At 37.7% G+C, this 21,687-nt stretch overlaps 1 protein-coding gene across 10 annotated transcripts in view; it reads left to right on the top strand.

Annotated features, from left to right (window-relative positions):
• Positions 1-21,687, top strand: part of syngap1b (synaptic Ras GTPase activating protein 1b) — a 161,333-nt gene that overhangs the window by 121,283 nt on the left and 18,363 nt on the right. For 7 of the 10 annotated variants that reach the window (XR_007179020.1, XM_048152835.1, XM_048152829.1 and 4 more), the window contains 8 exons: positions 147-383; positions 1,844-2,045; positions 2,156-2,361; positions 2,646-2,859; positions 4,424-4,999; positions 9,374-9,811; positions 11,484-11,660; positions 13,929-14,140. Coding sequence is in view for 9 of the 10 variants with exons in the window: in XM_048152835.1 (XP_048008792.1) it covers positions 147-383; positions 1,844-2,045; positions 2,156-2,361; positions 2,646-2,859; positions 4,424-4,999; positions 9,374-9,811; positions 11,484-11,660; positions 13,929-14,140 (2,262 nt within the window). In the remaining variant the exon portion in view is untranslated. Of the gene's footprint in view, positions 1-146; positions 384-1,843; positions 2,046-2,155; positions 2,362-2,645; positions 2,860-4,423; positions 5,000-9,373; positions 9,812-11,483; positions 11,661-13,928; positions 14,141-18,225; positions 21,090-21,687 lie in introns of those variants that run through there. The other 3 variants (XM_048152837.1, XM_048152830.1, XM_048152831.1) reach the window with 3 other exon arrangements.

Here is a 21,687-nt window from a genome sequence, read left to right as displayed (position 1 = left end):
TTTATGATGATGCACATTATCCTTCATCATGAATTTCCAGGCTTATATACTTTAATATCTTTTAAATGAAGGGACAGTGAAAACATGATATCACACAAAGTGCTTTCATCTTAATGGAAATAATCGTTATTGTTTGTTTTTCCCAGTGCGTTTCCAAGAGAACTGAAAGAGGTCTTTGCGTCCTGGCGCGTTCGATGCGCTGAGAGAGGAAGAGAGGACATTGCAGATCGACTGATCAGTGGTTCCCTCTTCCTGCGCTTCCTGTGTCCAGCCGTCATGTCGCCATCCTTATTCAATCTCACACAGGAATACCCAGATGAACAGACTTCGCGCACACTCACCCTCATAGCCAAAGTTGTGCAGAACCTTGCAAACTTCTCAAAGTCAGTAAACACTTCCTTAAGGTCTTTTAACTTTATTAACATGTCATCATTTTTGCTTTATGCTCAGAATACTGTAACTTGCATTTAAGCTGGTCTTTTCAGTGGGGTAACCATTCTGATTGGAGATGGATGATATATTGGGACCATATTGGTTGTCAACAAGATTTTATATTTTTCCACATAAGATATTTAATTGTGCATTCTCATTTTCCTCATGCATATATGGGATACATGATATAATGGGACCATATTGGTTATCAACTGATATTATTTTATGTTATGTTATGTTATGTTATGTTATGTTATGTTATGTTATGTTATGTTATGTTATGTTATTTTATTTTATTTTATCCACATTGGATTTTTGTGCATTCTTATTTTCCCCATTGTATTTCAGTATACATAATATATTGGGATCATATTGGTTATCAGAATTTTATTTTATTTTATTTTATTTTATTTTATTTTATTTTATTTTATCCACATTGGATATTTGCATTCTCATTTTCCCCATTCTGATTCAGGATGCATAATATATTGGGACCATATTGGTTATCATTATTTTATTTTATTTTATTTTATTTTATTTTATTTTATTTTATTTTATTTTATTTTTATCCACATTGGATATTTGCATTCTCATTTTCCCCATTCTGAGTATACATAATACATTGGGACCATATTGGTTATTACAATTTTATTTTAGTTTATTTTAGTTTAGTTTAGTTTAGTTTATCCACATTGGATATTTGCATTCTAATTTTCCCCATTCTATTTCAGTTTACATAATATATTGGGACCTATATTGGTTATCACAATTTTATTTTAGTTTAGTTTAGTTTAGTTTATCCGCATTGGATATTTGCATTCTCATTTTCCCCATTTTGATTCAGTATGCATAATATATTGGGACCATATTGGTTATCACAATTTTATTCTATTTTATTTTATATTTTATTTTATTTTATTACTTTTATCCATGTTTGATATTTATTTGTGCATTCTCATTTTCCCTATTTCTACATGTAGAAATTGTATTTTTTGTGTCATCTAAAGCTCACTTAAAATTAATCTTTAAAATCACTAAAACTTCAATAACACCGTATAATGTAATATGTAGCAAATATTGAACTTTATTGTACTTTTATAATGTTATGATGCCTACAATCACTTTTTCAGCACTTAAAATAATTGATCTGGGACAGTCATTTTAACTTTGGGTTAAGTGTCTTTGATCAAGGACACAATAGTGATAGGGATCTCTTTAGCGCTCCAGTATTATGAGTTACATTATGAAGTTTGGGCTGTCAGCCCAGATCATTTTCCATTAAGCTATAACAAACTGTGCAGCTGTTACTGATGATGATGAGCATTATCATCTTTATCATTGACAGAACATTCGATGCTCCTACTGACTATATCCAGCCTTGAAACCTCACCGATTGTTCACTGTATTACAGGTTTGGCAGTAAGGAGGAGTACATGTGCTTTATGAATGAGTTTTTAGAGATGGAGTGGGGCTCCATGCAGCAATTTCTATACGAGATCTCCAATCTCGATACCGTGAGCAACGCAGTTGCTTTTGAGGGCTACATCGACTTGGGAAGGGAGCTGTCGATCCTGCACAGTCTTCTGTGGGAAGTCATGGCACAACTAAGCAAGGTAGATGCTGTTTGATGATCTAGATGAAGATGATTGCGATTGTCTACTTACGTTTTTGATCGGTCATCAGGTTGGTCTCCTGTTCTCTGTCTGTTTTTATTGTGCCAAAGGATGCCATCATCAAACTCGGACCATTGCCCCGCCTTCTAAATGACATCAGCATGGCCCTCCGTAACCCGCACCTCCAGAGACAGCCCAGTCATCAGACAGACAGACAGCCTCCAGAGAGACAGACAGATAGGCTGCTTTCCAGGCCCAGCTTCAACAGGGGCGTCTCATCGGAGTTCCAGAACCTCATGATGAGAGACCTCAACAGGTAGCGTCTGGTGTCTTTATATGCATATGTTATTTGTGTCACTTTTGCAGAACCTTGGAGAAGAAACTATTTTCCAAAACCTAGTTAGTCTGCCTACTTAGTCATTATTTTAAGGCATTTAAGCCAGGGAGTGGAGATGCAAATGAGCGCTAAAAACTTTTACAGAATTTTATTTCTTTATTGTTTCATTCTGCTTTCTATTTTAAGCTTTTTTATTCTATTTTACATATCCTGTTTTAGAACTATTACTTTTTTACATGTTAACTTTCTCATATCTCATAAAGTTCAATCGAGATCACTCGCCTGCCCTCTCCAACCTCTGCCATGTCCAGTGGCGGAGCGCCTCCAACCCGGCCTGGAATCGGGGGATTTGTGGATCGCGATCATCCTCACCGAGCCTCATCTAAAGAAGTTTTCTATGTCGCCCGCCCCCCGTTGGCCCGCTCCAGTCCAGCGTACTGCACTAGCAGTTCTGATATTACTGATCCAGACCCAAAGGTAAGTCCCAAAGGGCAGTGGTTCTGATAGGGTGGGGGGTTCTGATTAAATAATACTCCCTTTCATTTAGAATTCTTTTATGACAATGGTCAGTGCTGTCTGGTCCAAATTCTCATTTGAATAACAGCTCACTCCCTAGCACACGTTTCACCAGCTTTTCTGAGGGTTCGCTTTGTTCCTGTCGGAGAAGGAAGCGCCACTGACCTGCTTACTGCATGGTCAAATACCATCCAAGCATGGAAAGAGGGCTACAAGATGATGTGGGTGCAGTCAATACATCAAGAGATTCTTTATGTTAATCTTCCATCACCATTTGGGATTCAGGGTCCTGATATACAATACAAAAATTAATATTTCACCCAAAAATTTAAATTTTGTGATTATTATATCCTGCACTTTCATGTGGAATCTTTATAGTGATATGTTTTCAGAATTTAAAATAATTATATATTATAAAATATTTTAAAATAATATTGATATTTGATATAATACTGATATTGACATTCATTGACAATTAAATATGGCACAAATGGCACCTGCCATGTTAGGTTTTGTCTCAGACTGACACACGGTGTCATTTTTAATTCATTTGACTTTTGTCATCCATTTCAGCTGTACTTTGGCTTCAAAATCTCAGAATACTGCATGTCATTCTCCAAAAAAAGTTTTTAAAAATTACAAAAGTTTTATATTTATAAAAGTTTTGATATTTATATTTCTCCTATAAAAGCTGATGGTAATTGTGTATTGTTATATTATTTATTATTATATAATATTATATTATTTACCATAATTTAAATATTATATTGTCTATAATATTATATTTTAATATTTAAATATAATTGTAACATCATTACCAGGACACCTTGTGTCTGTTTTTTTATATTATCATTTATTATACAACAGAATTTTTTGAAAATGCTGTAAATATAATCTAAAAAAAAAAAAAAAAAAAACTTCTGTATAACTATAATCAATAAGCTAAGCATTATTTTGTTTTAAATGGAAATTTTTTACACTAACATTAAACTATGTAACAATGACACATTTAATGACACAATTGAGCCATATTATAAAAATTATGGTGCTTTTAATGAACATTTTGAATTCAGTTAAATTCAGTTAATTATCCTCATGTACAAGCAAATAGTAATTGTTTATGACTATTATTTATATATCATATATAATATTTAAATAATTAAATATAATTAAATATAATTTGTCTTGGCTATTTTTTATGTTATTATTTATTTATTTATTTTATTTATTTTATTTTTTATTTTGTATTTTTTTTGACAAACTGTATGAAAAATAGCTGCCTAAAAATATGATTTTACGTTCCACTGAAAAAATAACTGCATATGACAGTGAGTAAATAATGACAGAAATTTCATTTTTGGGTGAATTATTACCCTCAAGTTAATACACACATCACTGTATACTCACATGCAGTCAAGCCACATGCATAAACCGCCCCACAACTGCTGCGCCCGGCAGGTAGCTGCAGCGCTCTCGCCCGTAGGTTCTAGGTGTTAATGAAAACATTTCTATGATGGACCTCCAGGACTCAAGAATGAACAGCGTCTCTAACCTGCAGTCTATGGGGGACATGCTCAACTCTTCCCAGGCCTCGATTGCCGGCCTCGCCAGCTACGGTGGGCTCGCGGCCTTGGGAGGAGGCCTCGGAGGTCAGCTGCGTGCCGGAGGGCGTATGTCAGCCGGATCCGGTGGTTCCAGTATGTCCGGGGGTCTGAGGTTGAGCCAACTGAGCCAGATGGGAGCCACCACCGACTCGCTGTCCCAACAGCAACAGCAGCAAGCCGCCGCCCTCCGCTACCCCCTCTCCTTCCAGAACCCTCTGTTCCACCTCGCTGCTGATGGGCCTCAGCTTCACCACCAGCACAGTCGAGCCCAACCTCCTCCTCCTCTCCTGCTGGCCCCTGAGCCAGATGCCTCTCACCCAACGTACATCCCGCAGTTCGCCCATGGTGGTTTCTCCCGAAGCGAAGACCTCTCCACCCTCAGACCAGGCCCTCATCTGGGTCAACCGAGCATTATTCACTCCCACAGCTACAGTGACGACTACAGCCGCCATAACCAGAGTGACTACAGGGGACGCCAGCTCTCGATGCACATGCAGGTATTTTCTTGACTATGATTTTGATCTTAAAAAGGACCTATTATGCCCTTTTACAAAGTCTTGATTTTGTTTTTGGGGTCTACTAGAATAGGTTTTCATGCTTAAATGTTCAAAAAACACATTATTTTTCACATATTTGACATTGTTGTTGCACCTCTCTTCCCAGTCTGTCAGTAACGCTCATTTCCCAAAGCCAACTATGGTCGCAAGTTCTGTCATTACCAACATAATTTGACAGAACTTGCGACCATAGTTAGCTTTTGATTGTTTTTTTGATTGATTCTGTTTTGATTGGTCAACCGTTTTGAGCGTGTTTGGGAAATGTCACGCCCCTTACCATAACTGTGACATACTACTAATGCAACTCAACCAGGCCTCGCCCCCCTTTTTTGTATGCTTTGAGCGGGACTTATTTAAACGAGGATTATTGTGACGTGTTTGTTCCCAGAAGACAACTAAAGACTCCAATCAAGGCATTTCAGGGAGTTCAGAAACAGTGCTTACTGATATAGAGAATAACTCCCTTTGGAGTGAATTTGTGCTTTATAACTTTGCAGAACATTTTCATGCACAAACAGCAACATTACACACTAAAGAAAGATAGTAAACATATTAGAGAAGTGCTCTTAACAAACATATAATCATCCGACGTGATTGGGACAACATTAAAAATAAACTATCCCCTTGTTCCTAATACAGGGATCCTTCTGAAGTCTGTACAGAGATACAAACAAGCAATTTAATCTGGATCCTTCAAAACGAACGTTCTTTTACTCTTCCATTTGTCCTGTTGTGAGCAGACTCAAGCATGTAGAGTACATCAGAAATTGAGCGGGTATCTGTATACTGTCCCAAGCGTAGACAGCATAAGTGATTATAATGGGTTTGCGTTTGACATGATGCTTGTGTCTGGTGTAGACAGGTGTCAGTGTAACCCCTCCTGTTCGAACCGCCTGCTCGAAGCAAGACTCGAACCCGGGTCTGCCGGCATGGCAGTCTGGCACTCTAACAAGGAGGCTAAAGACCACAGTCTCTAGTGTCCGTTGCTAGAGCGCCTCTTGAGATCAGGGGAGTGAGGTTTACACACACAGCTCTTACAGGACTACATCCGTTACACTCACCCCCTAAACCTCACTCCCATCCGGGTCACGGCACCAATTTAACCCCTCCTGTTCAAACCACCCGCTCTAAGCGGGACTCGAATCCGGGTCTGCCAGCATGGGAGTCGACGCTCTAACTAGGAGGCTAAAGACCGCAGTCTCTAGCGTCAGTTGCTAGAGCAACTCTTGAGATCAGGGGAGTGAGGTTTACACACACATCCCTTACCGGCCTACATCCGTTACACTCACCCCCCTAAACCTCACTCCCATCTGGGTCACAGCACCAACGTAACCCCTCCTGTTCGAACTGCCCGCTGTAAGTGGCATTCGAACCCGGGTCCACCGGCATGGGAGTCAGACGCTCTAACAAGGAGGCTAAAGACTGCAGTCTCTAGCGTCAGTTGCTGTCTCTTGAGATCAGGGAAGTGAGGTTTACACGCACATCCCTAACCGGCCTACGTCCGTTACACTCACCACCCTAAACTTCACTCCCATCTGGGTCACGGCACCAATTTAACCCCTCCTGTTCAAACCACCCGCTCTAAGCAGGACTCGAATCCGGGTCCGCCAGCATGGGAGTCGACGCTCTAACTAGGAGGTTAAAGACCGCAGTCTCTAGCGTCAGTTGCTAGAGCATCTCTGGAGATCAGGGGAGTGAGGTTTACACACACATCCCTTACCGGCCTACATCCGTTACACTCACCCCCCTAAACCTCACTCCCATCTGGGTCACAGCACCAATGTAACCCCTCCTGTTCGAACTGCCCGCTGTAAGTGGGACTCGAACCCGGGTCCACCGGCATGGGAGTCAGACGCTCTAACAAGGAGGCTGAAGACTGCAGTCTCTAGCATCAGTTGCTGGCTCTTGAGATCAGGGAAGTGAGGTTTACACGCACATCCCTTACCGGCCTACGTCCGTTACACTCACCACCCTAAACTTCACTCCCATCTGGGTCACGGCACCAATTTAACCCCTCCTGTTCAAACCACCCGCTCTAAGCAGGACTCGAATCCGGGTCCGCCGGCATGGGAGTCGATGCTCAAACTAGGAGGCTAAAGACCGCAGTCTCTAGCGTCAGTTGTTAGAGCATCTCTTGAGATCAGGGGAGTGAGGTTTACACACACATCCCTTACCGGCCTACATCCGTTACACTCACCCCCCTAAACCTCACTCCCATCTGGGTCACAGCACCAATGTAACCCCTCCAGTTTGAACTGCCCGCTGTAAGTGGGACTCGAACCCGGGTCCACCGGCATGGGAGTCAGACGCTCTAACAAGGAGGCTGAAGACTGCAGTCTCTAGCATCAGTTGCTGGCTCTTGAGATCAGGGAAGTGAGGTTTACATGCACATCCCTTACCGGCCTACGTCCGTTACACTCACCACCCTAAACTTCACTCCCATCTGGGTCACGGCACCAATTTAACCCCTCCTGTTCAAACCACCCGCTCTAAGCAGGACTCGAATCCGGGTCCGCCAGCATGGGAGTCGACGCTCTAACTAGGAGGCTAAAGACCGCAGTCTCTAGCGTCAGTTGCTAGAGCATCTCTTGAGATCAGGGGAGTGAGGTTTACACACACATCCCTTACCGGCCTACATCCGTTACACTCACCCCCCTAAACCTCACTCCCATCTGGGTCACAGCACCAATGTAACCCCTCCTGTTTGAACTGCCCGCTGTAAGTGGGACTCGAACCCGGGTCCACCGGCATGGGAGTCAGACTCTCTAACAAGGAGGCTGAAGACTGCAGTCTCTAGCATCAGTTGCTGGCTCTTGAGATCAGGGAAGTGAGGTTTACACGCACATCCCTTACCGGCCTACGTCCGTTACACTCACCACCCTAAACTTCACTCCCATCTGGGTCACGGCACCAATTTAACCCCTCCTGTTCAAACCACCCGCTCTAAGCAGGACTCGAATCCGGGTCCGCCGGCATGGGAGTCGACGCTCTAACTAGGAGGCTAAAGACCGCAGTCTCTAGCGTCAGTTGCTAGAGCATCTCTTGAGATCAGGGGAGTGAGGTTTACACACACATCCCTTACCGGCCTACATCCGTTACACTCACCCCCCTAAACCTCACTCCCATCTGGGTCACAGCACCAATGTAACCCCTCCTGTTCGAACTGCCCGCTGTAAGTGGGACTCGAACCCGGGTCCACCGGCATGGGAGTCAGACACTCTAACAAGGAGGCTGAAGACTGCAGTCTCTAGCATCAGTTGCTGGCTCTTGAGATCAGGGAAGTGAGGTTTACACGCACATCCCTTACCGGCCTACATCCGTTACACTCACCACCCTAAACTTCACTCCCATCTGGGTCACGGCACCAATGTAACCACTCCTGTTCGAACCACCCACTCTAAGCGGGACTCAAACTCGGGTCCACCGGCATGGGAGTCAGACGCTCTAACAAGGAGGCTAAAGACTGCAGTCTCTAGCGTCAGTTACTGTCTCTTGAGATCAGGGAAGTGAGGTTTACACGCACATCCCTTACCGGCCTCCGTCCGTTACACTCACCACCCTAAACTTCACTCCCATCTGGGTCACGGCACCAATGTAACCACTCCTGTTCGAACCACCCACTCTGGGCGGGGCTTATGATGTAAAACTATTTATCAATGTCTTGCATATGCAAATGTATTTGCCCATGTGACATCACAGATCCCACAATATCCAAACGTGGAGCTTGGTTAAATGTTTTTTTGATTGTTTGTTTTTTCTAATGAGGAGAACATTTTAAGCTGTGAATCTTGTAGGATGTTTTAATGGTACAAAGACCTCTTATATGTGAAAAGATATAGGAAAAATGTATTTCTCGTGTCATGACCCCTTTAACCTGATGGCACAACTGATCCCAGCTGGCGGGCCCAACGTCACTTTTTGCATTCACTGTATAGACAACTGTCCACAAATGTTACAGAAGTTAACAAATTATACATCATTTGTCTATGGATGTAGCGTCAGTATCTGGTCTTGGTTTTGTGATAGGCATGCTTCAGCAACAATTATAAAGTAATTTGTGTTAGAAATACAAATGAAAAGACTTCATACCTTCATTATAAAACAGGGATCGTGAGATGAATCCAATCCATTCATTAAAGACAAGCATACATTTAAATAGCAAACATTCAATAGCAAAAACATTCTGTCCTTGAAAGCATTAAATCTGTAAAATATTGTTATATTATCTATTGTTTACATCCAATTTAAGTAAATTGATTTAGAAATGAGTGACAGAAATGGTAGTTGTTATTTAAGCATGTGTCTCATGACCAGGAGCAGCAGCAGATGGCAGGCATGGCATCGCAGACCGGCACATCTCATTCATCACTAGCCACGCCTCCTTCCACCGTTCAGCCTGTCCGTCAAACCTCTATGGCTCCTCCCACACAGCGCATGAAATCGCAACCCTCACATCAGCTTTCCGTGAGTTCTGCCGCCGCCCCTGCGGCAAAAACCAGGCCGCAGAGTGGAAACCTGCTTCAGTCCCCAGAGTCCGGCTTCGGGGGCCGGCAGCAAGGTCCTCGGCAGCAACTCTCCGTCAAGGACAGCACCCCCCCTGGCCTGCCGCATCAGCAGAGCTCCACCAGGGAGAGCCAGGGATCCCAGGGCTCTCAGGGCGGAACGCCACAGTCCACACAGCAATCGAAATCACATCAGGAACGGCAGCAGGTCCAGCAACAGCATCTGCTGAAGCCTACCATGAGCAAACAGGTGTCCGGATCAGAAACCATTCCTACTATACCTGTTATCAAACATGTGTTTAGTATTTCTTTAGCTATTTCTTTTTGTGTGTGATCTATTTAAAATTATTTTTAAAAAATCTTTTTCCAGTCATTTGTGATGGAAAGGCATGGAAAAAATGTGGCACCAATTAAAAAAAGCCACCAAGTTGGCAATATTTTGATTGTCATTTTAACTATTTTTATAAAAAATCAGCGATATTTATCACACCACAATTTCTGAATGGAAAACATAGTGATAAATTTGGTTATTTTAAATAAATATTTATTTCACTATAAAAAGAGATATAAAATGCCACACAAGTTGTTTTTCACATGTTTTGCAGATTTTAATAATATTTAAATGTTTATTAAAGTTATTTAATAGATAATATCTTGTTAATTATACTTTTCACAAATTATTACATTTATTTATTTAAAAACTCAGCAATATTTAGGTATATTTATCACATACAAAACTTTTTCACATTTTTGTGCAGATTTTAGAGAAAAATCTGCAGAATTCTGTAAAATGGATTTAAACATGCTAAAATGTGTTAAACATAATGAAAACACTACACTTTCATTGGTTGTAGATAGCATAATAAAATTAGCCAGCATACTTAATAATTAAATTTTTGCTCAAATAAATTAATACTTTTATTCAGCAAGGATGCATTAAATTGATCAAAAGTGGCAATAAAGACTTTTATAATGTTAGAAAATATTTATATTCCTGTTTTTTTGTTTGTTTGTTTGTTTACTTTCTATACATCAAAGAATCCAGAATAAATTGATCTCGGTTTTCACAAAAATGTGAAGCATCACAAGATTTCCAATATTGATAATAATACTTTGCCAACATTTGTAATTATAAGAGGAATGTTTCTTGAGCAGCAAATCAGCATATTAGAATGATTTCTGAAGGATCATGCACTCAAAAAAAAAAAAAAAAAAAAAAACTTTCATTGTTGTTAGTTTCACTCAAACATCCTTGTTCGCATTACTTAAAAACTCATGTAACTACATGAACTTAATTGAATTGAGTTGTTTCTACTAAAAATGAGTATTGTCAGCTTTACTTAAGTGTTTGTTCAGTCAACTTAACTTTGCTGAGTGAAATGCAAAAATTAATGTTCACATAACTAACTGGGCAGTGGATCTGTAGTTCCCAGCATGCTTTGCAAGGGACTGCATTAGGAGAGTAAATTTAGGGATTAAAGTGTTATTTTATGTGTTTTTCAGTAAGGGAAAGATGTTATTAGTTTATGTTAGTGTTTAATGTTCAGTTATGTTGGACATTTAGAAGACTTTCTGTGATGTTTCTGAATTTTGTTATGCAGAAGAGTGGTGGCTGTGTTGAGCACTCACATACGCATGTTTATAGGATGGAATTCCTGCTCTCAATTCATTTTTTTGAGTGTGTGACACTGAAGCCTGGAGTAATGATGCTGAAAATTTTAAAATGTATTCAAATAGAATTTTTTTTTTAAATTGTAATAATATTTCATTTGTCATTTTTTCAAATAAATGCACCCTTGGTGAGCATAAGACACTATTTTCAAAAACATTAAAAATCTCACCAACCCCAAACTGTGTAGTGAAAATATTGCAACCCAAATGCCTGTTTCCATACTTACATGATGTTTTGTTCTTTTCCTCAGGGCTCTTCCCAATCTCCAACCACTCTCAACCCCTCGACCCCTGCTTCTGAGCGAACGGTCGCATGGGTGTCCAACATGCCCCATCTTTCTGCTGACATAGAAAGTTCCCGCATCGACAGAGAAGAATTCAAGCTAAAGGAGTATTCCAAGAGCATGGACGAGTCACGTTTGGACAGGGTGCGTTTCTCTGTTTCTCAACCAGCTATACTAGCTATGTGCTTTGGGTTTATTTTCATTAAACCAACAGATATTGCCATTTTAGAAGGCTGTTGTGATGTAAATGTTGTGAGCTTGTTCTTGGTCTAAACTCGAACTCGATTCCAAATTTGTCCTCGTGCAAATGAACCTGTCTCCGTATACCAAGTGTCCCAAGACACTCAGTTGTCTGAGTGCAGCTGTGTCTCAGCACACAAATGTCAAGGAAATGCATATCATGTCTTTCACCTTGGCAACAGATGGTGCCTGATTTATGCATTATTTAAATATCAAATGAGAATGAACAGCATTTTGCTGTAAACAGACTACAGGAGAGAGCAGCATGGGCTTTCAATCAGTACGTCCTGGCTGCTCTTTACCCTCTGTTCCCCCGTCTGGACGTTTGTGTAGAGGTGACACACAACCTTGTTTCATTGTGTCTCAGTGTGCCTATTAAAGGACAGTTTCATCTTCAAAATCTGCCATTAAAATCAGTTATGAATCAGCATCTTTTTGTACATTTTCTCATTCCCATGTGTTTTGCAAGGAGAATTTGTTCATTTGCATTGACTGTAGTTGCCCACATAGGCAATATTTTCATGCATGAATGACACATTCCTTGCGGAAAAGCTGTAGGGAGCAAAACCATGCTTCCTTACAAGTTGCAGAATTTTGGCCAAAATCTGAAATTTGCTCATTACTGGAAAAACCACACTGTTTTGAAAATGGCTTAGCTACAAAATGATAAAAACAGTCATTATTTACTAACCCTGATGTTGTTTGAAACCCGCGTGACTTTCTTTCTTTGCACAAAAGATTAATTTTTGAAGAATATCATGCCCTGGATATCCTTCAGAAATGTACCTTTTTCCACAGAAGAAAGAAAGGATTTGGAACAACATGAGAGTAAGTAAATGATGCCAGATTTTTTGTAGCATCACCACTTTTTGTTAGTCAATCATCCATGCTGGACACTAGGAGTAGCTTTATAACATTAAGGGTGGACACTTGGGAAGTCGGCTCGGCTTGTAATTCCTCTCACACAATACAAGCCACGACCATGCGAGCATCAACAATTTCCACGTGATTTCTCCTGAGAGAAAAAAAATCATCTTGAGCTTGTAAGACAGCAAAAATCGTACCATGTACGCCCAACTTTACTGTAATTTTATAACGTCTGCTGTGATAACATGTCCACTGTCCTCATATATCATGTCTAATTATATTTTGAAAGTTTTTTTAAAGCCATTTAATGGATAATATCTTGTTAATTATAATTTTTACATTTTAATACTTTATATTTTTTAATTATTTAATTTTATTTACATTTTTTATTTATTTTTTTTCACTTAGGCTATTTAATACTTTCATTTTTATATTTTTTTTTTGTAAATTTTAATAATATTTTGAAAGTTTATTTATTAAAGCCATTTATTTATTAAAGCCATTATTAAAGCCATTATACTATTTTGTTAATTGTAATTTTCACAAATTATTCAGTTCATGTTTTAATAATTTCATTATAACATTTTTAATTACATTTTTTTTATTTAATTTTTATTTTTACATTTATTTAATACTTTACCTTTTTTGAATTTTTTGTAGATTTTAATAATTTTTTGAAAGTTTATTAAAGCCATTTAATGGATAATGTCTTGTTCATTATATTTTTTCACAAATTATAATTTTAGTATTAAATTATACAAATTTAATACTTTTGTTTTTACTTTTATTTAATTTTACTTTTTTATTTATAATTTTTTATAAATTTTTTACATTTATTTCATATTTTTTTACAGTTTTTGTAGATTTTAATAATATTTTGAAAATTTATTAAATCCATTTAATGGATAATACCTTTTTAACTATGATTTTTCACAAATTATTCAGTTCATTTTTTAATACTTTTAATTTTTTTTTTTACTTTTTTTAAAATTTAAACCATTTCGAAAGTTAATTAAAGCCATTTAATGGACAATATCTTGTTAATTATAATTTTCAAAAATTATTTTTAATACTTTTATTCTTTTATTTTATTTAATTGTATTTTTATTTAATATATATATATATATATATATATATATATATATATTTTTTTTTTTTTTTTTTTTTTTTATACTTTTAGTTAGTCACTCATCAACACAGGACACTAGGAGTAGCTTACCTTACTGCCTCAACGAAACCATCAAGATGAGGGTAACATCTGCTGTGATAACATGCCCACTGTCCTCGTCTCTTGTCTGGACGCAGGTGCGTGAATACGAGGAGGAGATCAACTCTTTGAAGGAGCGTCTGATGATGTCACACCGTAAGCTGGAGGAGTACGAGAGGAGGCTGTTAACTCAGGAGCAGCAGACCAATAAAATCCTGCTGCAGTATCAGAGCCGACTGGAGGACAGCGAGAGGAGACTGAGACAGCAGCAGATGGAGAAAGACAACCAAATTAAAGGAATTATTGACAGGTAATATGAAAAAAAGAGGCTGGAGAAACAGCAGTGGTCATGTGATCACACTCGCTGTGTACTCACTTACGGTTCCTTCCAAGCTCATTTGACGATGACCCCTAAAGTAATTCTGTATAGAAGTTGTGGCCCCAAAAAGCATTTGGACATTTAAGCCAAACTTAAAAATGTCTGAATGTCATTGCATTAGATAACAAAATGTCAAAATGTGACATTCAAGTGACATTAATTAAAAGAAATATAGCACAAGTACTCTTTTCAAGCAAAGCATAAGTTCCAAGTGATAAAACATTATCTACACTACCATTCATGTTTGGGGTTAGTAAGATTTTTTTATGTTTTTGAAAGAAGTCTCTTATTGCTCACCAAGGCTGCATTTATTCGATCAAAATATATTTTTTATGAATATATTGGGAACACTTTACAAAAAGGTCTCATTTATTAACATTAGTTAATGTATTAACTACATACCTGCAAACCTTTTGAATCAAAATATGTCATTTATGTGAATCGTGTAGGGGTGTAAATCGGACAGTTCATCACGATTCGATACAATATCGATTCTCATAGCCAGCGATTCGATATTTTCCGATACCTCAAAAAGTTCTGTGATACGATTCGATTCGATCAATATTTCGATATTTTGAGCCTATTTTACACAACCAGTTAAATTTTTATTAACTCACAACTGCAACCAAAATATATAACAAACATTTATTTCAAAATTTCACATCCTGAACCCTGAACCCAAATCCACAAATAAAAAATTCACACAGTAATCTAATGACAGCTTATGACATGACAACAGTCAAGAAAGTATTTTAGTTCTATGCTAAAATTTGTAATGTCAAAAAACTGATAAACAAGGAATACATATATACACACACACACATAATTAAAAGACATTTCTTTTAAATGTATAGCGCAGGTTTTTAATGAAGCAACAACATATTATGGGCCCTATAATACACCCGGCGCAATGCGACGCAAGGCGCAGCGCAAGTGTGTTTGCTAGTTTGCGTCCGGCGCCGTTCGCGTTTTCCCGTTCAGCGCCACGTCCTTAAATTAGTAAATGCATTTGCGCCAGTTAGTGCGCCCATGGGCGTGCTGGTCTAAAAAAGAGGTGTGTTCAGGCGCATTGCCGGCGCATTGCTATTTTAAGGAGCTGAAAATAGACTGCGCCATAGACCAACTCAAACCTGGTCTAAAGTCTAAAGTCAATGGCACAATATTTTTTTGTTAGAGCGCGTTGGTAGAAACTGCGCCTCTGGGCGCGTCCACAGTGCGCGTTGACTTTGCGTATTACACACAGGGATGCCCATCACACAAACATGCCAAATATTAAAAACAAAAGGATTACAGTGTAAAAGAATATTATTGTGTAGGCTACATAAATATAAAAATGTAATGATAAATAGTCATTGCGTGTATTAGAATTAGGCTACCTCTTTTAAATTCAGCCTATTACTACTTATAAATGAACGAAATTGGCTAATTAATTAAACAATCGTGCCAATACACACACATATATATTAACTGACTCATCGTGTGTACGCCATGTAAATAGCAATCCGCCATGGCGCGAGCGCATCTCGCTCTTAAAGGGAATGGGAGATGACACTCTGATTGGTTTATTGAACGTTACGCCCATTACTCATTAAGAGAATAGGGACAACCCATTTCAAAAATGCGCCCCGGCGCACGGACCGTTTTTCAGTCGTTAAAATAGCAAAAGTGGATTTGGACACGCCCTGAGTGCACCTGCACCGTGCTCTTTACACTTTGCGTTTAGATCGTTAAAATAGGGCCCTATATGTCAGGGTGAATTTGCAGGCACAATAAACCTCACAAGAATCGAAAATTGGCTACTTTCCCATAGACCGCAGACCATATACGTCTCGAGCTGTCGTGATCTTTCTTGGCGAAACATAATTATGTCATTAAAAATTTATTGTAATGTTATTATAAAAACTTCACTATGTGTAATTTATATGTAAGCAGCCTACAAATAAATTAATTTTAACCTTTAATAATATAATGATGTACCAACTGTGCTTCCCTGTATAGTTTACAGCATTAGTCGAGACATATTTTTTTCTTTAAGGAAATTTACCATGTACTGCACCTGTCAGGCCCCGAATTAATCAATATTGAATTGAAGGTAATCAAATTGAAATCAAATCGCAAGCTTCTGAATCAAAATGAAATTCAGTTGTGAAATTTGTGTCAATGCCCAGCCCTAGTGTCAATAAAATTTTTTTTGTTAGTTTTTTTACTTGAAGCAAATGTTGTTTTTTTCCACTTATTTTCTTGTCAGAGTGCACCAGAATGCTTAGTTTACATGACAATCACAAAAAAATTCTCCTGGGTGAAGAATGCCCCCAGACCCCCCTACTACTCTTTACTATGTAAACATGTCACCTTTTTCACCAGTTTGCCGGTACTGTATGTAACTAACATGAACTAACAACGAACAATACATTTGTTACCATATTTATTAATCTTTGTTAATGCTAGTTAATAAAAATACAGTTGTTCATTGTTTGTTCATGTTGGTTCACAGTAGTGTTGTTAAAAGTACAGACTGCGATACCAAGTCGCTACTGAAATTTTAAAAATGTGACGCTTTGAGCACTGTTGAGAGGATTCATAAACACCTCTGATTGGCCATTGTGTTCATGCACTCATCAGATCAAAAAAATGTTGTAAATATACATCAATTACACAGATACACATGGGAGCATTTTGAAAGCAGGCGTCTGTCAGCTGACTGTCCACTGATAGGCTTTCAAAATGCTCTCAAATTCAAACACTTCTGTGTGCTTTCAAACGCTCAAATGCATTGATCATTGTAGCCAATCACAGACATATATGTTGAGCTCGTGAACACAATGGCCAATCAGAGGTGTTTACGAATCCTCTCAACAGTGCTCAAAGTGTCACATTTTTAAAATTGCAGTACTGACTTGGTATCGAAGTTGGTACTTTTGACAACTAGTTCACAGTGCATTAACTAATGTTAACAAATACAACTTTTATTTTTAAATATGTAATCGTAAATGTTGAAATTAACGTTAACTGAGATTAATAAATGCTGTAGACGTATTGTTCATTCTTAGTTCATGTTAACTAATGAAACCTTATTGTAAAGTGTTATCAATATATTTTAAAATGTAATTTATTCCTGAGCTCAAAGCTGAATTTTCAGCATCATTACTCCAGTCTTCAGTGTCACATGATCCTTCAGAAATCATTCTAATATTCTGATTTGCTGCTCAATAAATATTTCTGATTATTATCAATGTTGAAAACAATTATGTTGCTTCATATATTTTGTAGAAGTCATGATACATTTTTTCAGGCTTCTTTTATGAATAGAAAGTTCAAAAGAACAGCATTTATTTGAAATAGAAATCTCATGTAACATTATAAACTGTGATTATGTCTGTCACTTTTCATCAATTTAAAGCATCCTTGTTGAATAAAAGTAATAATGTCTTTCAAAAATCTTACTGACCCCAAACGTTTCAATGGTAGTTTATACTGTTCAAAATGAAGACAACATTTTTGGGGGGTTGTTTAGAAAGCAAAGTACTTGTTTTCGAAGGTGTTTGTTTGCAGATGCATGCTCTGATATTTTGTCTGACATTCAAGAAATGTTTAAGAATGGCGCAGATTTCCAAATACTTATTAAGGTCACTGTATATATGTTTTATACATTTTACAAGGGGTTTGTCTGCCATTTATGTATAATAGTTTCACCACATCTTTCCACATGGACTTCTCATTCTTGTAATTGTCGTGATGTGTGTCATCACAAAGCTATTTTTTTAATTGATGAACTGGGTTTATTTCCTTCCTGTTGTTTTTTTGTTTCTTTTCACCATTTTTATTACTCTGTGTTATTTGGATTCTTTGCGGCTTTGTGAATCTACAGAGACGCATCTCCCAATATTTTGCTTCACTGTTATAAATGACATCACCCCACCCATTGGTTGATGAAATGATGATGTAACTTCCTGTAATGCAGCATTTACTGCATATTTTGTGTCACAGAGTATATTGCTATTTCAATCCAATTCTAGGAATGAAGACATGGAGTGAAGACACTCAGATGGTGAAGGGAGACCTGGGTTCTTACTCCCAAAAGGCCATAAAAATATAAATCATCATCTCTTCCTTCCTTGACGTGTGTTAGTGCAATACCTTTCTGGAATGATCTCAGGACGAACAGGATGTGTTTGTAATTGAGGCAGTCATATGTTTGCAGTATTGTTAATGTATTTGTCATTTTAAGCACTGCCGTCTGAGGAAACAAGTTTGACATGAACAGAGTGTCATAAATTGTGCTTAAGCTGAAAAGAAATTGCTTTATGAATTGCTAATGTTTAACGAAATTGTTCAGAAAGAAAAAAGGCCATTTTCAAAAGCCCTTACAAGGATCATTCATCCATTAATAGAAATTTTGTGATTATTTATTCACCCTCATGTGTTTGCAAACCTGTTAATATTTCAATGAAACACAAAAGGAGATTTTTTTTTAAATCTTCACACAGCTTTTTTACCTCTCAAGCTCCAATAAGGATAAAAACACCATAAAAGCAACATCAACTTTTGTGTTTAACAGAAAAAAGACAGTCATGCTGGTTTAAGAATGAGATGAGGGTTTGTAAATGATGATGCAATTTTCATTCATTAGGCTGATTTGATCCTTTAATGAGTGAAAATCTGTGTAGCTGTAATAATAAAGTATTTAGGCAAGCCTTTATTTGGCTTCTACATATTTGTCTTGAAACAGAAACGGTGCTGGGGATTTCTCTTCCAAAATAACCATCAGTAATTGTAGCAGAACATAATGGGCCTGTTTACACCTGGTCACTTCATGCGTTTTCTCTGATCGAATAGCCATCTAATCGTGAAAAGTCCAGGTCTAAATGCCCTCTGAAACACATTCGAGATGGATTTAAAGGTCCACTGAAGTGCCTTGGAAAGCGTAGCATTATTCAGTGTGGTGATGTAATTTCAACTGAAACAGGAAGACAGGGCGGGACATATCGAACAGCTCCTCCCCTTTTTAAAATAGCCAATAGTGTTTTGTTTATATCACAGCTCGGCCAGAGCTGTTGAGTTCTGTAAAGCCTCAGTTTCCTTCTGAACTCTCACTGTTTCTCCTCCATATCGCTTTAAAATACAGAATTCAAATGGGTCCGATACATTGTCTGGTCTGCGCCGACTCGCGGATATGTGCTATCGTGTCTCTCTCAGACTCTGTGCGCTCTGCGGCAATTTGCCTGACACTAACGTGAAACCAGACTTCATTCGCCTCAATGGAAAGCATTTTTACACTGTCTGAACCGTTCGCTATCCTTTATATAGTGCACTATGCACCATTCATCATATAGAAAATAGTAAACATGTGAACAAGTGACCAATTTTAGCTGCAGCTTCATGGTCTATTTATAATGTAGGGGGCGGGATGCTTTAGATTCTAGATAGCATTTGATTTGATCTGACTAAAAGTCCGTGTTGAAGTCATGAAAATTCATGATCCATTTTAGTGGAGGTAAGAGACTGTAAGTTTTTAATGCTTATATCTCCAAAATGTGAATTTTGTCATTATTTTGGAGCACACCAGCTTATTCATTACCTTAAGGCTAACACATGAATACTAAAAGCTAAAAAACTTACATTTTGATTTCAGGTGGACTTTAAATCGGATCGCTCAAACCACTTCAGGAGGTGGTCTGGGGCGCATTTCAGTCGAACCCGAACAAGTCCAAATGCATCTGGTTGTTGAAACCAATTTTATTCCTCCCAAAAATGCTAAAAAATAAACGTGTGAGAGCGTGTTATAGGCTAAATAACATGTCATAGCCAAATGTGACAGCGCTACTGCATCACGCATCGCCGCAGATGAGTTTCTCTTCAGCAAGCTGACGCACAAACTGCCACAAATGAAAGTAAAAGTAAGTCGCAGATGTGCAAAAACACAATCATCTTCATTAAAAGTAATGATCTTACCAGTGCTGTTTCCGCACTCTCTTCTATTACAGTCTTTGATTTTGAAATTTGCTACACTGTAAAACTCAGTAAGTTCAGAATGCTCAAAACATTTAAGTAAACGAACTCATTTTTTTAAGTTAGTAGAACTTAAAATTTTTGTGACAAGTGGGGCGTGGCCAAGAGCAAGGTCAGTGTGCTGCATAGGTGTCTCTCATTAACAATCACATAATCACAATCACGTCTCAGCCTCGCCCAACTCATCATGTTAATTACATACACTTCATTTACATAAACATCACAATCAGATCTTGGTTAAATGTTAGATAGCAAATAACACATGCTATAAAAGAGACTGTCATTATATACTGTATATAATCAAACAACATACAGTATATATGGTCTTAAAGTTTTGCAGCCCATCCTCAACCTAAACACAGGCTCTGCTCTTCAGCACAATGGTAACCCTACAAAACTAATATAACGGAACCCCTTGTAAATCCCAACACAACACAACATTAAACACTAATTTATGTTTCCCTATGTTAATTTTGTGCAAAAACGCACAAAATAACACTTAATTTTGACATTTATTTTCCTTATACAGTCTGATGCAAAACTCAATCATATTAAGTTCAGCTTATTACATTCAAATTTTGAGTTCACACAACTTTTTTCTATTAAGCACAATTAACTTTCATTATTATTTGAGTGAAACAAACTCATTTCACTGTTCAGTTTTACAGTGTGATGACCAATAAAATGTAGCTCATATTTGTTGCTATCGGTGACGTGAACTCCATTAAATCTGCATAAAGCGTGCACTCTAAAAACTAATTCAGGGGACCTTTAGTCATTACTTAAATATATATATTGTTGTGAAATAAAAAATCAAGTTCTGAAATGCTGTTAGACTTTTTACTTGTAATTGTTATTTTATTGAGCTTGGATGACACACAAATTATGCCTATTGATTCGATATACTATCATGACTTGTCATAGTTTAACATAATTTACATTAGAATGTATTTAATGTAAAATACATTCTAATGACGTGTAAACGTGTTTCATTGTTTTGAGTTGTATGAACACTTCTTTTAACTGGGCTGGGATTTATATTTCCCATCATGCTTTGCCCATGGCATGTGAAAGGGAGAGTAAATGCTAAAATTAAGTGTTATATAATGTTTTTTGCACAAGATTAATGGTAAGGGAGATTTAGCAGTAATTAGGGTTTTGTTATGCTAATTTAGAAGAGTTAATGTGTTAATGTGGGTTTTTGGAGAGTTACCATCATGGTGACAAGCGGTGCTTGGTAAGTTCATGTTACTTAGAAATGCGTTTTATTGTGTCCAAAAAGCGTCTTCACCTTACTTAAAACATTATGTTGGATCAACTTAAATAGTTGCATTCATGTTGGCAATTATTAAGTTAATGTTACTTAGAAATGTGTTTTTATTGTGGCAAAAAAAAAACGTCTTCACCTTACTTAAAACATTATGTTGGATCAACTCAAAATATTGCTTTGAATTAATGTAATTCTCCCA

The sequence above is a fragment of the Megalobrama amblycephala genome, linkage group LG13 (assembly GCF_018812025.1).
Source record: "Megalobrama amblycephala isolate DHTTF-2021 linkage group LG13, ASM1881202v1, whole genome shotgun sequence".
Classification (NCBI taxonomy): domain Eukaryota; kingdom Metazoa; phylum Chordata; class Actinopteri; order Cypriniformes; family Xenocyprididae; genus Megalobrama; species Megalobrama amblycephala.
Note: the sequence above shows the minus strand (reverse complement) of the source record. Positions and strands in the feature narration are given on the sequence as shown.